We start from the raw sequence: 17,206 nt of genomic DNA on the forward strand, positions 1-17,206 counted from the left end.
GAATAATTAGTTATTGATGGAAATGTTTAAGGGACAATACACAAGTATCAGAAATGGTTATGGCGACCCCGTGTGTCAGAATATGTGAACTGCAATGCTGTAAAATCCGATGCACTATTGAAAAATGCTCCATGTGCAATATGTTACAAATTAAGATGAAGTCTCAGTTTCTGGTTTTAAAAAGTGTCTCAGTACTTCATATAAAACACTGTATCTGACCCACTGGTGGTCACATGTCACTCAAAGACTCCCTGGGCAAGTTTTTTAAAGACAAATGTTCTAAAGTGGAGAACATTGTTCAAATAACTGAGTTTTACTTCTTGATTTGTGACGCATCAAAATCAACCCAATCATCACAGAAACCATGAAAAAATTATTTCAAATTTAAATGTATTGTTTTGTACACATTCATCAAATGCTGTGCCTGATTTTCCCTTTGTTGCAATTGAAAGACACGAACCCAGGACAAACATATTGTATCAAACAAAGTGGCCAGTTAAATCTTAAGGATTCTTTAAGCTTGTCTCAGTTTTTTTGTGCTAACAGAGACTTTAAGAGCACACCAAAAAATTATTATTTCCTGACAACACAAAGACTAAGAAACATACGGAAGGTAAAAATATAGATGGATATTTAGATTAGTTTACATGTACATTTTTCTGTAGGAGACACCTGCTGTTTCGGTTTGTGTTGCCACACATCTTTTAGAGAAACTTTCGGTACAGTTAGAGGTCATTTCCTGCAAAGATGTGTAAGAATTTTGTTAAAAGGAAATGTAGAGATCAGATATCGCCTAATGTATTACAAATGTTAACCTGTTACAGATGAAAAAAAAGAAAAGTATAATCATTTCTCTGCCACAACCGTCAAGTGTGCTTTTGCGTTTGACAATTACGTCTTCAAGGGAAAAAGACACGCATAAATATGTATATCAATGTTGAGAAACGTGCATTTTGCCAGAAAAGAAAATTGCCTCAAACTGTTTTACCAAATGGTCTATTTGCTCATCTGGATTTACCTCATAGTGTTTTCCACCCTCGTACAATTCATCATGCAAAATACAATCATCTCAGGAGGGCCACAATTCAATAATAGAACCTGTTTGGCAAGACATTAAGGGGAATAAAAGTTACAACATTTATTGAAATACTTTAAAACAGATATAAATACAATCCTTTAAATGGCTATTATGAAATAAAAAAACGCTTAAACGTGTATATCAATAATGAAATACGTACTTCTTGCACAGGGATTTTTTTTTTTTAATTATGAAGGTCTAGTATTGATACCAGATCCATTCATTTTCCAAACAAAGACCTTGCCACCAGAACATAAAATAAAACATAACATTTTGAGGAAAAAACACTCAAAATTAAATTTAGTCCTTCAAAATAAAGTTCAATGACCCCAAAAGCCACGTCAATTTAAAGAACAAATCCCACACTCGTCCCTGTCAATACCACATTTTGAACTGTCGTTCTGCTGTGAGTCAAGTCAGCAAATAATGCCTACTTTGTTGCAACAGCTGTAGAAAACATTCTCCTTTATCTACACGTTAACACCGTTGCTGTGCTGGGATAACCGGAGTACCCGGAGAAAACCAAGACAGGGGTCAGGGCTAAGATGAAAGAGGGGCCTGGATATCACAGTTATTTAGTCCTCTGAACCTTCAGCCACAGTTGCTGCTTTCAACGTCTGAGGGGGTTCTTCAACATACATGCAGGTCGACCACATCACAGGAGTGTCCAGACATGCTCTCACGCTGCTCCACCAGCTCGTGATTCACCACCAGGGTTGTCGTTTGCATCACGAGCCGCCTGTTGCCGTTCATTCAGCCAAGCAATGAAGGCAGCCAGCATCCGAGCCGAAACTCTTTTCAAGTGAGCGTAGAGCACCATGGTACCCTGCCAAATCCGTGCTAGTAGGATCTTCGCTGCGCCCCATCCAGACAGGTTGGCCAGGCAACTGCAGGTGGGTTGACAGGTTGGCCTGCTGGGCTCTGGCTCCACACCCTCCATGATCACAGACTCCATGTTTTCAGTGGGCACTGTGACTTCTGGCCCAGATTCCATGTCTTTGAGGTGTAACTGGTCTTTTTTTCACTTGAATTCAGGCGATTGAGCGTCGCTGTGCTAAAAAGGGCAATGCTTTTTGCTTCTCCATCCACTTACAGACCACTACTACCCACTGTAGTGTGCTGACGGTGGTGTCTGTGATTCTTCCTAATGTCTCTGACTGGAGCTGGCCCTATATAACCTTACAGAAGAAACCTTAAAGAATGATGTCATCAAGAAAAAAGGCGGACATTCCAACTGATGCGTCTCTGATGCTTCGTGACAAGGTCTATGTTAGACGGGCCTCTTTCAAGTTTGAGTTTGGGAAATGTAATAAATCCAAACACCACGAGTATTATTAGTATCGTATTATTCTATTAATGACATTAGTGATGGCGAGATGAAGCCTCATGAAGCCTCGCAGCCGAGTAGTTCATCTTTGGAGCAAAGCCTCGTGAGGCTTCATTTGCACTACCATGCCATCATGTGGACAATTGGGAGCATTGCATATATTGTGCGCAAATGTTTGTGATAATAAAAAAAATGTGCTTGACTAACTTGTTTTCTGAAAAACCTATTATTTTTTATTCAAAAAAAGCAACAGCGCTTGGCTTCAGTCTGTTTCTTTTAAAAAAAAAAATATTTCACCAGCTTTGGAAGTTCCCGAGCGATTACCGAACCGGTCACGTGAAGGGCTGGTTCACTCAATCTGGGGGCACAGAAAGTGTTTTTGGCAATTTATGAAGTAAATTCGTTTTTAGATGTTTTCTACATATTGTAATACATCTTTTCCATGGTTAGCAGCTGCAACATTTTTACAGAACTGTGATTTGTAAACCAATTTGTGGAACAAAAAGAGCAGTTTTGTAAGAACATGTAGCGCCCTCTATTACTTGGTTTCCATTAATGGATGAATAGATAGAAAGAACTCAGGAGGTCTCCTTCGGGAAACTGTTTTTCCCAATGAGCACACAGCAATACACACGATAATTCATAAAAATAAGAACAAGAACTAAGTTTCTATGAAAAGAAAGTACAAGATAACACAATCTAAGTCTAAAGGTCTAAAGAATACCACACCCCAGTCCAAGAAATATAACATACATTTCAGTTCGCATGTCTAATGAATATAAATCAAACAAAATGTATAGGCAAGCCCAATGTGTTTGTAGTCACATTAGTGCCACATATTTTATTGTTGTATGAAGACATTCACAAACAGCATTAGTGAGATCTGATGTTTCTGAACAGGAAACTAGTCAATTAATATATTGCATGATTTACTTAATTTTCTTTAGAATCAGAAATTTGTTCTAGAAAATAAATCAATATTGTTCAATAAGGATATTTCCACAAGTATTCAGAGACAATTATCTAAACACAGGAAATACAAACCACAGCCTGTGAAGAACCTTCAGGATTTTCATGATTCGTTGGTCACAGCTGAGGCCGAGTCACCCTCTGATGGTCCATTACAATCAGGTTTTAAGATAAAAAACACTTGAAAATTAATTTATAGCTGAATAACAGTATAACAGCTAGTTAGTGTAAAAGGGTTGGTGCTCACCAACTCCTTTGTAATAATTTACGAGTAATACAAGTTAATAAGTTATATTATCCATACAATACATAACTTCCACATCTCATCTTGATGTCATTGTACCTTTGTCAATGACACTAGTGTCCATGAGAGGGCGAGAGTCACTGGTCTGGAAGAGTCATGAGTGAGGGAGGGAACAGAGGTCCATGTTGACGTTGAAGATGAGAGAAAGCTCCTTTGACAGTAGCTGGTGAAGGCTCACACCATCATGAGAATAAACCCAGCGTTTCCCAGTCCAGTCATAGCGCTTCGGTCCACTGTGAACAATATATTTTATCAATCATTTGTAACAAACAGAATACATACTTGATCATAAAATCTCATTTACACTTCAGAAGTGACATTTTCATGAAGAACAAAAGGCCAAAAACACCCACAAACACTCACAGATTTGTGGATAAACGTTATAGTTATCATTAGGCTTTGAGGCTCTATATGGGTTGGATTCACTTGACTTAACCCCACATGTATAAACAAGAAACAGGAGTTTTCAGACTTACGTAAATCCAAGTCTTTCATGTTAGTCTAATCAAACTTGTTTTTTTTATTTATTTTCATGCCGACATTGCATCTCTTTCCATTTGCAACCACTTTACAGTTCCTCCAATACATTTAAACACATTGATGTAGCATATGAAGACAAATATTTAACTACCGAACAGTGGGACATAGTTTACCGTTATTTAAATCCCTAATTTGACTTAAAGCACTCTTGGGTACGGTGCCCATAAGGTGACATTTAAAAAAAAGGACATTAACAAAATTATAACATAAATAAAAAGTCACACGGTAAATTCAATTCAAATTAATCTTAGAGAGTTTATCTGTTTGAGAATGTTTATTTTAATAAAATAATATTCATATCAATGATAGATGGAGTCATATACATCATGAAACAATGATGAGTTTGCATCACATTTTGCAAAATATGGAGACCAGCATTCAGTCATTTTGCAGACAAAAAGTTAGCTGTGATGTGTCTGGAAATATGTGGCCATCGCAGCGAGATTACCCGCTCGTGGATACCGTTAATAGACGGACCCACATAGACATCAAAAGAGCGTTGAAAGACAAGTAACGAGTTGTGATGGGCTGAATACACTTTGAGAAAGGAAAATGACAGCATTGTTCATTTGTTTTAAAGACACAAGTCTTGACCCTGCTCTCACCTGGTGGGGGACGACAGCCAGATCTGTCGATTTGGTGTCTGTTTGTTGATGACATATGTCCCATAGTCCCCACCGACCTTCACAGTCAACACGCCGCTCTAGAAAACAATAGAAAAACGGACAAAAACATAAAGTTAAAGAAGTAAAAAGGCCACAATAGAAGTATATAATTAATTGAACCATTCTCCTTTTCTTTCATTTTTTAAATAAAAAATTATACTTCAACCAATTGGGCTGTTTGGCCTGCTGTAGCCAGTAAAACAAAGACATGTATGCGTACACACACATGCAGGGGCAAGGTGGACTAAGAGAGTTTTTGACAAAGTTTGCAGACTTGAATTAGACCTCATCTCCTTTTTTCCACCAAATGTATCAACGGTCATTGAGACCATGAAATAGATAATCACTGACTGCAGGGACAACAGAGACAACAACAAAAACTGACTGAGAAGTTGCTGCGTGCCTTAACAATGTCATTAATAATAATGATGCACAAGATGGCTGTGTTAAACAGGGCCTTGGCTCACCACCACTGGTCGCAGACCCCCAAACATAGAACTCTATCTATAACTTTTAATGTATAATGAAAACTTTCTCAACTTCATCTCTGCAGTTGACATTTTTACTTTCACAACAACAAACAGAGCTTCATGTGCCAATAGTTTCATTTTAGTTTACCAGACCACCAAACCTTTTCCTTGTGTAACAAATGTGCCACTGTGCATCTACAGTCTGCATTCTGATACCTGAGAATATTTGTTTGACTTTGATCAAATTTACAGGACACCTTCAGGTTTCACTTCAGAAATCACAATGCAGAGTCACCATTTAAGTCACACCAGCTGAAGTTCAATGATTCTATTCCTGAACAAAGGGACATGTCTTTCTCTTGCCAAGCCTCTAAAGCAGGGGTGGGCAAACTCGGTCCTCAAGGGCCGCAGGGTGTGCAGGTTTTTGTTCCAACCGATCCAGCATGCATATTTTAACCAATGAGGTTTCAGCTGAAACAAGCAACACCTGACTGACAATCAATTGATTACACTCCTTAGACAGCTGATTGGTCAAAATGTGTCCTCTTGATCGGTTGGAACAAAAACCTGGACACCCTGCGGCCCTCGAGGACCGAGTTTGCCCACCCCTGCTCTAAAGAGATCTAAGCCAAAGGCATCCATTTCGCCAGCCTCACCTGTGGTCAAAACATGTTTAGTGGCAAAAGAACAAGATTGTGGATACAAGGGTCCAAAAGGTTTGTGTCTGCAGGTCGGCTGTGCTTAGAGAAGCATGGCCCTCCTCTCCAAATAAGTGTATTGGTCCCACTTTATTGAACGCAACATAGCCGTCTTAAAGTAATTAAACACACACAATAATAGTCTGTTGCATTGACACAATGCATTATTATATTATTATATATAATTAACACAATGCAGTGAAACTATAAAGGTAAGTGACTTACAGCAAAGACAACATCATAGTCACGACCTGTGAACTTCTCATCCATCAAGTCTTCAAAGTAATCGGCCAGGGCGTCCAGAGTCTGGTCAGCCAGCTTCTCATACACAGCCTCTGTAAACTCACTGACACACATACAGTGGAGCCGTTTTAATTGAATGTACAGAGGTCATGGCGACATCAAATTCCATGCAGCATAGTTACATTTGGATTTACTGGTCCTTACATCTTCTCCTCTGAGCTACTTCCTTGCAATCCTGCCGTTGTCACATGAAGGTTCCTCCGCTGAATGTTTTTATTAGATTGGCACTGAACAGATAAGGAAAAGTGTGTAGAAAACAGAACACATTCATGGACATTACACCAACATGGATATTTATTTGGTTGTTGCTTTCTTTTTGCTTTATCGGTTGCCAGAATACAGGACAATTGACACCAAAAGTTTGTCTTTGGCTGAAAATAATTAGGGGATGAACGATTTTTTTCAAATACAAATTAACTTGCCTCAATTCTTTATTTGTAGTAGTTTACAATCACGCTTCTTAGAACCCCAGGTTTAACCATGGACCAAGATGCTGAGAGGTAGAATCACAGTGCAGGGGAACAAATACAAGTGTGCAAAGTGTTATTTTTGTGTGTCTTTTAAAATGAAAAATGCACGTTGTGTTGCCTTATATGTTTATAAAACACCAATGAAAATCCTAGCGTATATAGATAAAGGAAAATAAACTCAAAGTGTTACCAAAGGATATTGTAGAATTAGCTACAATATCATATTAAATATTGAACACAATAATGCTCATGTATTTACTGAGAAGCGAGGACAAGTCTTTCTGGGTAAATAGAACAAAGGAAAGTGTATAGACAGGCACAGAACTGAGATACAGAATGATGTTAAGTTTAGCTTTTTCAGACATAAGGAACTTCTAGAACTTCTAGATACCTGCGTGGAGACGCCAGAAGTCCTCTGCGAACATGTCATGTCATGCGATAACAGGACCCGCTGCGTGCTTCTTATGGTGGGATAAAGACGACAAGCTCTTCTAAAAAAAAACATGATTAAGATTAAGATACTTGACTGTTTATTCAGTTTCGACCGAAGCTATGAACGCCGGACGTCTTTGGCGCTTGCGCTGGAGGTAAAGGAATGTATCCGGACTACTGTCGCCTTCTGATTACGTCACGTCCGGATGTAACGATGGTTCATTCGAAAAAATGTTTTTAAATAGATATTCACTAAAAATGAACAAGGTCCGGTTTGAGTTAACTATTTACTAAACAATTAATGTGAAGCGAATAATTCTACAAGTTGCTGTACCCGCTCTATTTCCGGTTTTAACGTCACAACTAAACGCATTCGATTGGCTGCATCATTGGTTTGCTAATATTTTTAATAACATCTGTGAGGACTGACTTCTCGACAGCTGTTTACAACCGTGAACCATTTTCACATTGGCGGATTTTCGTGAATCGCTGAATGCGTCTGCCTTTAAGGTTTAATGTTTTCCATTTGTTTGAGGTTTTGAAATTTATTTGAGTAAAACATTTATAGTCAATAGGACGGTATAAATAAAGCAGTGATTCTAAAAAAAAGAGGTAACATGTTCATGTGTCATATTCTTAACTAATATTCTTATCTTTCCTAAGATATTGCTTTTAAAACAGCCTTCACAGAAAATACTCATTATTGGAAAAAAGTTAGTGGATGCCACCTCAGGGTTCAAAGGTCACCAATAACAGGAGACAAACTGAACTGGAAGTCATTTTATTTTGTCCTCCTGCAGGGCTTGTCAATTTTTATTGTCAATAGGTGAGGTAAAACGATGACAAGCAATTCCTTTTTTTTTTTTAATAATGACTTCTTTGCGTAATCATCGGCCACTAATTAAGGCCGAAAAGTAACAAAACTGCTTGATCAACCATGAAAGGTTCAAGGACAAGATTTTGGAAGGATTATTTGTAAGTCGCAGCTTTTGCTATAGACATGTGAAATGGTGCTTGAGAGATATGTAAGGAACACTCAAATTGATGCTCAAGGCAGAAAGAAATGAGGTGAGGACACAATGCAAATGCCATGATATATGGATAAAGTGATTAACAGACGCCAATATCACATAGTGTTTTTGTATTTCGTGTCCTATTTGGCCAGGTAAAAACTCAGTGTTTTCCCATAAGAGGTATTACAAGGAGTACGACCAATCGGTTCTCTCGCAGGATCAGTTTGATTGGAGAAAGACCTCTTTGAGGACATGTCGAATCAGCGAGTGTGGGCCTGGCTGCAATTTTCAAGTTTATTGTTCGTTCTAATTGGCCAAGGCATTGAATTGGTAAACCAAACCATTAGCGGGACATAAAATAGGAGTGATTGCCTAGTATGAGTTAACAAAAAATTAAAAATAGGACAACATTCTAGATCATTTAGACTCTTAAAAAGGTCCGGTAAAAATAGAAATACATCTAATGACTCAATAAACAAATGTCCTCACACGGTAAGAGAGATTAGCTTGTATTCACTCCTGGACGTTTCATCAAGAATGATTACAAGAGGAAAACATGAACAATATCAGCAGTTGTGTCCGGGTAGAAAAGTAGTCAGGTGATCATTCATAGCACTGCCGTCTTCTCTTTGTTCTGACTTTCAATCCTCTCTTTACTCTCAGCCAGCCTTCCCAGTGCATGTTCCTGGACTCTCCTGCAGATTTACTTTGGATCTGCAGACAAGACACATTATAGCAATAAATACAACTTCAAAGGGTAAGATATTTTCACTCAACAAGGAAGCATGTTAATGTGTACAATAGGGCTATTAACATGCATGTAACACCAGTAACTGGTACCTGAACAACTCCACAAAGTTACAATCATTTTTAATTTCAAAAACATAGCAAAAATTCTTGTCGAAATTTTTTTTGCTTTGATTTAATTTTGTGATAAATCTTTCAAAAACCTTCCCAGCTCCAGATGCAAATAAAGAGCACCACAATACTTTGCTTTGCTTTTAAACAGGTTTTAGACACTTTGAATCATGTCCTGATGAAAACGTGTTCTAAACTTGGTGGCTGTGTTGAACAAATGTGGTTTGAAGGAGGATATTGTATAAACTTCTACTTCCAGAAAATGTTTTCAGATCTTTCCTTTGTTAAATGTTCATAGATGGGGTTTAAAGTCTCAAAACTGACAGAAAACACATCACCAGTATTGCAGAGATTAAAAGGCATTGATCACTTTACGTTTACAGTTAAAGCTTACTTTTAGTGCACCAACAAATATGTAACATTTTACCTGTTGTGTATCATATGACTCTTGACCAGGTGCCCAGCTGCTAGAGCTGACATCAGCGAGAGTTCTCCTGCCAGCACAGTAGCACACACCACCCTGGCTAACTGACGGGCATTATCTCCAGGACACTCCTTACTGGCTCCTTGCACATTCAGCATCTTCACAGAGGCACAGTAAAACGCAGGTGAAACTCAAATGCACAGAAATTGATCAATTTGGGTAACTTTCTTCTCCTTGTTTACATTTTAGTTAACACATTTCTGGAATGTAAATAACAATATAGGAATGAAGACTGCTTCTCACCCGAAGGCAGGCTTGTTGGGGGGACAGATTGGTCCCTCCTCCTACTGTCCCCAGCTCTATGGAGGGCATGGTGCAGCTAATATAGAGATCCTCGCCTGTTGGTCCCGTCGCCTCCATCAGAGTAATGCAGTTACTGCTGCCGACCGACTGGGCTGGATCCTGCAGGAGGACTCGGTGATGAGATGAGGAAGAAACAGGGACTGTTAACTGAAAACAAATGTTTACCTGTCCACACGCGATGAAAATGGCGGCTACAAGATTCGCAGCATGTGCATTGAAGCCTCCAATGCTTCCAGCCATGGCCGAGCCCACCAAGTTCTTATTGATGTTTACCTCCACCAGACTGGCTGTCGTGGTCTTCAAAACCTATTAAAAAAAAGAAAAACTAAGCTTTCTAACACAAGATTGGTCTCCAACTACACATTAGGTTATTGACTCCGTTACCGTGGTCGTCCAGAATAACAGCCGTGTTTAAATAAAGACATCGGAAATCTCTATTGCAGCGATTAATCAACAAATCAACCATACGTGAGTGGTCAGAAATATTGCAACACATCATCCCATGGTCAACAGGTTGATCAGGAGGGCTGGCTCTATGGTTGGCATGGAGCTGGACTCACTGGTGACAGTTGCTGAGAGGAGATCACTGGACAAACTACTGTCCATCATGGATGATGACAGTCATCCTCTGAACACTGTCATCAGTGAGCAGAGAAGCAGATGGAGCACGAATGATCCTTCCCAGATGCAACACTAATAGACTCAGGGACTCATTCATTCCTCGTGATATAATACTGTTTAATTCTGAGTTTTGGGGGCAGGAGTGGAGCAAATTATAATATATTCTATGTTAATCTTTGTATCCTTTGTCTTTGTTATCTTTCCTTTGATCTTGCTCTTTAACTTTAGACTTAGATTGTGTTATCTTGCACTTTGTTTTTATAGAAACTTTGTTCTTGTTCTGTATTGCTGTGTGCTGGCTGGAAAAACAATTTCCCGAAAGAGACCTCTAGAGGGAAACAATAAAGTTACATCTATCCATCATCCTTTTCCTCTTTGACACATTCATTTCAGGTTAATCCTAGAATTATAAATGTTCTGTTAAGTGTGAATAATACCCATGACTGTAACTACTTGATTTATTATTTTAATCAAATTAAAAATAGTTGGGAATTTTAAATAGAAAAGTGTATCAAAGCAATAGATTATAGAGCAGAGAGTGCCATCTAGTGGACTCTGAAAACAAGGTTCTCGCTTCATGCATGTCTGTGGGCTGTATCTGCTCACCTCTCTGACCACTTTAGCAGGAATGACGGCCTCAGAGACGGCAGACTTTCCTCTGCCTTCAATCCAGTTGATGGCAGCTGGTTTTTTGTCTGTGCAGTAGTTTCCACTGACGGCCAGCAGCTGAAGCTCAGGGAAGTTCTGCTGCAGGATGTTAAGAGCCTGCTCTGTACCCTTTAGATAAAACGGATACAGTCAATATACGACAGAAACGCATGCCACAATAAATAAGCAAATAAGTCAACGTGGAAGTTCTTACCTTGGAGATCATGTTCATCCCCATAGCATCGCCTGTCTTTGAGTGTAAGCGTATGTAAAGATTTCTCCCGGCTTGACCTACCAGCACCTTCTGGAGCTGAGCAAACCTACAAAGAAAAACAATTGTTATTTGTAATTTTCCTTCTTGCTGATGTTAATATTGTTTTTTATTAAAAAAGAGACAGAAAAAACTGTGGACTTTTATTGTGATTGGGAGATAAAGATTCATTATGATCAGAAACTCTCAGGAAAACATATTAGCTCTGAAGAAGAAAAATCCAGATCGGAATATATTTGCATATGATTCATGATTTACCTGCTTGTACTGTCAAAAGCCTCTTTTACCGCCTGGAAACCATCAGAGCCCTCCAGCCATGCTTTGACCTCCGCAGCCATACAGGCATTGGGAAGCTTGACCACTGGTCCTCGAGTCATGCTGTCTGCCAGGATACGACTGTTGGCGCCACCTGCCAACTTTAAATGAGAAAAGGTTGGGCCACCATTAACAACGTTTATAAGACAATACCTAAAATGAAAATGAAAATGTCTCATGTATCCAAAAAATGTAAGTATCTTTGTTTTCAGAATTATTATTGAGGTATTCATCTTCCACATTTCTCCTTATGTCACATCTGTGACCTGTAACTAGCATTATGAGTACAAGCAGGAGAAGAATCACCACTGCTTTTATGACTTTTTCACTCCATCTTTTGTCTCAATACTATGTCAAAGACTATCAACAGACTCTTGAGGCACCTCCTATTTTTCTTGTTTCTTTTTTTTTTTTTTATTAAAGTTTCAACTGCTTTACAATAAATTAATATCAGCAAAACCTACAGCAATAGCTCGACAGCCCCGGTTGGTGCTGGCTACCAAGCAGCCCTCCGTGGTTGCCAAAGGAACTTGGAATTGTTTTCCATCCAGATGCAGTGGTCCTGCTACTCCTACTGGAATGGGCATGAAGCCAATGACATTTTCACAGCAAGTGCCCATCACCTGGGGAAAAAGATTGAAGGAAATATAAGTGTTGGTCTGCAGCGTATGTGTGTTGAACCTTAAAATGGCCATTTTAATCACCTTAGAGTAATCGTAGTTAGTGAAGGGTAGTGATGACAGGGCAGTGGGAAGAGCAAGCTTTGATGAGATGAACAGTCTGCGAATGGCCACGCCTCTCTCCGGCGTCTCCATCAGGGCCTCCAGCTTGTAGGCAGGAATAAGTTTGGACTCGACCAGCAGCAAAATTTCAGCATCACTTAGGAAACGGGCACCCAGCTGTGGGAGACAGAAGCACGAACGTTGAATTTTCTCAAAGTCTTCAATGTTCCCAGGGTTAGGTGTGGGACAAACCTCAGGGTCTTTAAAAATGGCTGCACACTCATCCACTCCTCTGGGCTGCACAGGGATGTTTGTCTGAATTTCATTTGACTTTACTTTTTCTTCATCACCTATGACAAACACACTCTTCGGTTGAACGTCAGATGTAATAACTATTGGGAGAAAGAGAAAAAGGAATTGGAGTTAAAAGAAACATACACATTAAAGTTTATCTGAAAAACATCTGTCCATTAAGATTGTTAACAGACAAGCCTAGAAGAAGCACTTTGCAGACCAAACTCTCTGCTTCTTACAAGATTGCAGAGGTAATAGATGGTTAACTGCATCTTCTCAAGATCACAATACACACGTGAACATGTTGAGTAGTCTCCGATAAACCCTTGAAGATTAGGTTGAGGATGAAGGGCTTGTCTACCAGGCCACAAAAGGATCATGATTGATGTATATCCAAAACAAGGTTAAGTTGTTCATGTATACACCAGCTTATCCACTCCACTCAACATTAACCATCCAGCTTGGTGTTTCCTCACTGAGAGGAACTCGTATTCTTGCAGTTCATGTTTGGAAAACCCATTGTTTACTTTTGTAAATCACTTCGGATGAAAGCATCTGCCAAATGACCTAAAATTAAATCACAAGTATTTACTAATAAATCTCTTGTCCTCCAACATTACAGACAATATAAAATGGAAAAACTTTAGGTTTTAATATACTCAATCCTGCAGCCCTATACATCTGCTGATCAGTGCAATCTATTCAACAATAATAGTGGCACAAATGCAGCGTATAGTTATACATGAACAAAATGTTCTAGGATCTTCTTTGATTCCACCATTTAATTTTTGAAGTCCTGCAAGCAAATTCCATCGCAAGGTTATTGATCTTATGGTTACATACTGGCTTATTTGAGGCATTGACTGGAATATTGATGTAGTAATACAACTAATACATTTCTCTTCCATAGGTGTTTACATGCATTTCAAAAGCCAGATGTAATATGGACCGAGGCAATAATGATTTTGCTGAGCTGTCATGCAAATGTGGGGACAAGTTCAGCTCACCTTTGTCTTTTTTCACAACTGGTTGTTCCGTTCTGCAGCAGGATTCTGTTGCTGATGTCTGATTGAAGGTAGAGGTGGACATTGTGATGGGGTTTTTGATTGAAAACGTGGACTCCATCTCTGCCTGCTCAAAAAAGATGTACTTGATAGCCAGCAGGAGGGCTAAGGAGAGACAGATCACTTGCTCAACATCCATGGTGATCATCCTGAAAGACATAACATAAAAGAGAGAAAGATTTAGGATTTTCTTTATCCAAATACAACAGAGAAACTCTTACGTTCAAGAAAATTATGTTTTTGTTGCAGATTATTATTAGATCGGTGGACGCACATATAACCTAGTTTCCTTACAAAACAAGTTAAATATGTGTACTTATGCATACATGTACAGGTATTTGAGATTATGAAAGATTTGGGATAAAACGTAAAAATTAACATCCACTCACCTGGTAAGGTAAAAGTGCCACAATGGTGCCTGTGGTTCGATCCTCTTTGGAGACAAGTGGTCGAGAGTCATTCCCACCTCATGGATACCAACTTTGATGCTGCCGGCCAAAGGCTCAGCTATCCAGCGGCTATGGGCATGAACCATAACCAGGCCAAGAGACTGCAGACAAATCATGGAGCAATAAAATCAAATATTCCAAGAATGTAATGAATGTAGAATGTGGAAATGTAACACAATTCAAGAGATCGTGTTAGCAATATCAACAGTGAGACAATGTTGTGGTAATTTAAAAAAAAAATGAAAACACACCATGATCATTTTGACTCTCTGGGTGACTGGGTTGGGTTTGTGTTCTTCCTCTTCCTCAATCACTTGAGAGAAATTACCAAGCTGCCAGATGGGATGGCCCTCCTGGCTCTCCCGTGAAAGCTATCAATAGACAGAGTAAAATAACAATCAAACCACAGCGACAAAAACGCACAATAAAGATAATCCATACCTCAAGCACCAATGACACACAAGCAGGAAAGAAGGTCATGAACACAAAGTAGTTGGCCAAGACCGACATACAGCCAAAGCAGCACATGATCTCCAATTGTCGGACACCTGCAAGAGATTACAATATTGGAAAATCTTAATCTTTAACTTTGTTCTGGACACCAGTCCAGTGCAACATTAACACATTGGACTAGTTAATTCCAACTAGGCATTCTTAAGGACTGCCTGTAAAGCACTATTCTTCTTCTTCTTCTTATCATTATTATTATTATTAATACTTAGCCAACAAGATGATAAAAGAAAGTTTTAGGTAAGCTTGAAGATTTGATGTGTTCCTGGTCCTCCTTTTAAGGAAAAAAAGATAAATGGAAATATCAAGTTTTAGTCGAGTGTGTGCGTGTGTTTGTAAATCATTGTTTTTCTTTATCCAGTGGTTGAGGTCCCTGTAAAAGCCATCTCTATGGCCATATCATTTATAGATATTGTAAGATCAATTGAATCAAAAGCAGAAAATGCATTACCTGACATGGTTCCCACTCCAATAACCAGGCACTCCACCAGAGCATCCAGCGTGAAGGTTGGACCCAGTACTGCCATACCACGTGCAATGTTCTCCCTCACTTCATCCTAAAGCACATCTTATTAGAAGATCATTTTACAACTGAAGGTCTACTTGCTGTTCTTGTCATACCTGAGAACTGGAGCTTAGCGCAAACTTGGCCAAAGCACAAGCTTTGGATAGATCAATGAGAAGTAGAAAGAACGGGAGTGCTTCACTAGATGGAGACATTATCTTTTAGATGGAAACATGGTCTGGGGTTACATCACAAGAAAAAAATAAACCTACTTCAGACCAGTCAGTTCTCTGTCCAGAAAATGAATCACAACGGTGCTGAAGACAAAGCTGGAAAATATGGTGAACAGGCCAGCAATGCCTGCAAAAAAATCTATTAATCAATAACCTTGATTTTTTTTGTACCGATTTAAAATATAATAAAATATTTACCCAAAATATATTTAGATCCCAGTTGTCTTAGGTTCTGAAACTGCAAGTAGATGTAGATAATGGCAATGCAGCGTGTGATGGTCAGAATAATAATGTCACTGCTGAGAACTTGCTGTAAACATGAAGAAAAAAAAGTTTTTAGAAATGTAACATTATCAGTGAGGATTGGAACACAATATATGAGTAAACAAGCAGTTTTCTATAGTTAATAACTTTAACCTTCTCTAAGCCACCATCCATACCTGCTCGGTAGTCTGGCAGTCAAAGTTCCAGCCACAGATCCGATCGTTGCCAGTGAACATGTTCATGGACAACATACAGATGGTAAGAGTGATTGTTCCAACGATCACCTCCCACGGATGGGACGCCACCAAGAGGCCATGCACACGGAATAAACCAGACACCATCTTGGAGGAGAGAAGTCAAATAAAAGTTAGTAGGGTAGTTGTCAGACAAAAAAAACACTTTTTTTTTTCTTTTTTTTTTAATATAAGTAAGTAAGTAATTTTTATTTGTATTGTACTTTTCCAGACCAGGGTCACAAAGCACTTAAACAATCAAAACAATATTCAATAAAGTATATACTTTAAAGGGCAAGATAAAACTGATAACACAACAGGAGTTCCAGAAAATCAAGGACATCTGAATATTGTGATACAAAACTTTGATTCTATTGATCTGTATTCTGGGACTTCTTGCTTCAATCCCATTTGGCAGCTTTTAAATTAATTTGAAGGGTTGCTAGAAAAAATACTTATACAGTTATTCTCTAATGTTGGACGGTTATATAAAAAAAATTATGAAAATATTCTTGCGAAAATAGGGAGGGACAAAAAGTTTTCCATCTCGCCAAAAATTGGTTGAAATTCAATAAAGTACCATTATAAATGATAAGACATTAAACCACCAAAAGAATGATAGTTCAGACCATTGTGTTAAAGAAATACAGAAGTGTGACGTTTACGCATCCTTTAAGTGCCTTTCCTTTATGAGCTTAAGCTTGAGAGTTATATTTACTTCTTTAATTAACTTAAAACTTTAACGTGAAAATCCTCTTCCCTGTTACTGCATAGAAACAAACCTTGATGGACGAAGAGGAGGTGATCCTTGGAGAAGAAGACTTGCAGCCTCCAGGTGCAGCGAGGGCTCCAAGCTTGATGAAAGAAGGAACCGCTGCGCCGCTTGACTTTCCTCAGAAAGGATAGAACGATGGCACGCTATTGCGTCACAAGGCTCGTCAGCCAATCACAGCGTCCACCTGTGCCACCGGCTGTTTAGACACGCCCGGTTTATGTGGCGACAGCTTCGAAGGGGCGGGGCCAGAGCGAGTACGCCTCATCTCACCACTGGCTCTGACAGCGGGTAGGCCGCTGCTGATCCGCCGGCCTTGGCTTGGCTGAGAATCATATCCAAAACCATTCAAATAGAAAATGAATGTAACACTCCTAAATGTAAAATCCTC

At 39.1% G+C, this 17,206-nt stretch overlaps 2 protein-coding genes across 2 annotated transcripts; both read right to left on the reverse strand.

Moving 5' to 3' along the window:
• Positions 1 to 3,211: 3,211 nt before the first annotated feature.
• On the reverse strand, positions 3,212 to 7,414 carry fxn (frataxin). Its single transcript, XM_087809012.1, has 5 exons — positions 7,216 to 7,414; positions 6,499 to 6,581; positions 6,277 to 6,397; positions 4,824 to 4,921; positions 3,212 to 3,911 (listed from the first exon to the last, which is right to left on the reverse strand). Exons 1-5 carry the CDS (start codon positions 7,327 to 7,329, stop codon positions 3,773 to 3,775), a joined length of 555 nt encoding a protein of 184 aa, XP_087665138.1. The 5' UTR covers positions 7,330 to 7,414; the 3' UTR covers positions 3,212 to 3,772.
• Positions 7,415 to 8,108: 694 nt separating this feature from the next.
• Positions 8,109 to 16,955, reverse strand: LOC148088568 (3-hydroxy-3-methylglutaryl-coenzyme A reductase-like). Its single transcript, XM_087797772.1, has 20 exons — positions 16,826 to 16,955; positions 15,987 to 16,151; positions 15,745 to 15,856; positions 15,586 to 15,673; positions 15,430 to 15,514; positions 15,260 to 15,365; positions 14,740 to 14,846; positions 14,550 to 14,669; positions 14,239 to 14,399; positions 13,793 to 13,998; positions 12,744 to 12,883; positions 12,474 to 12,668; positions 12,234 to 12,392; positions 11,713 to 11,870; positions 11,398 to 11,503; positions 11,142 to 11,312; positions 10,080 to 10,220; positions 9,855 to 10,013; positions 9,555 to 9,709; positions 8,109 to 8,983 (listed from the first exon to the last, which is right to left on the reverse strand). Exons 2-20 carry the CDS (start codon positions 16,149 to 16,151, stop codon positions 8,929 to 8,931), a joined length of 2,589 nt encoding a protein of 862 aa, XP_087653898.1. The 5' UTR covers positions 16,826 to 16,955; the 3' UTR covers positions 8,109 to 8,928.
• Between the last annotated feature and the right edge of the window lie 251 nt (positions 16,956 to 17,206).

This window comes from Callionymus lyra, chromosome 1, assembly GCF_982586985.1.
Source record: "Callionymus lyra chromosome 1, fCalLyr1.hap1.1, whole genome shotgun sequence".
NCBI lineage: Eukaryota > Metazoa > Chordata > Actinopteri > Syngnathiformes > Callionymidae > Callionymus > Callionymus lyra.

What these genes read in the sequence shown, in the direction of transcription:
- LOC148088568 (XM_087797772.1), bottom strand. Translation starts at nt 16,151, where the DNA reads ATGGTGTCTGGTTTATTCCGTGTGCATGGCCTCTTGGTGGCGTCCCAT. An exon ending in GGGATCTAAATATATTTTGG is followed by an intron (nt 15,674 to 15,744) that starts GTAAATATTTTA and finishes ATTTTTTTGCAG; the next exon opens with GCATTGCTGGCCTGTTCACC. An exon ending in CGCTAAGCTCCAGTTCTCAG is followed by an intron (nt 15,366 to 15,429) that starts GTATGACAAGAA and finishes GATGTGCTTTAG; the next exon opens with GATGAAGTGAGGGAGAACAT.
- fxn (XM_087809012.1), bottom strand. Translation starts at nt 7,329, where the DNA reads ATGTTTTTTTTTAGAAGAGCTTGTCGTCTTTATCCCACCATAAGAAGC. An exon ending in ACTATGATGTTGTCTTTGCT is followed by an intron (nt 4,922 to 6,276) that starts GTAAGTCACTTA and finishes ATTGTTTTCTAG; the next exon opens with AGCGGCGTGTTGACTGTGAA. An exon ending in TGGCTGTCGTCCCCCACCAG is followed by an intron (nt 3,912 to 4,823) that starts GTGAGAGCAGGG and finishes TATTGTTCACAG; the next exon opens with TGGACCGAAGCGCTATGACT.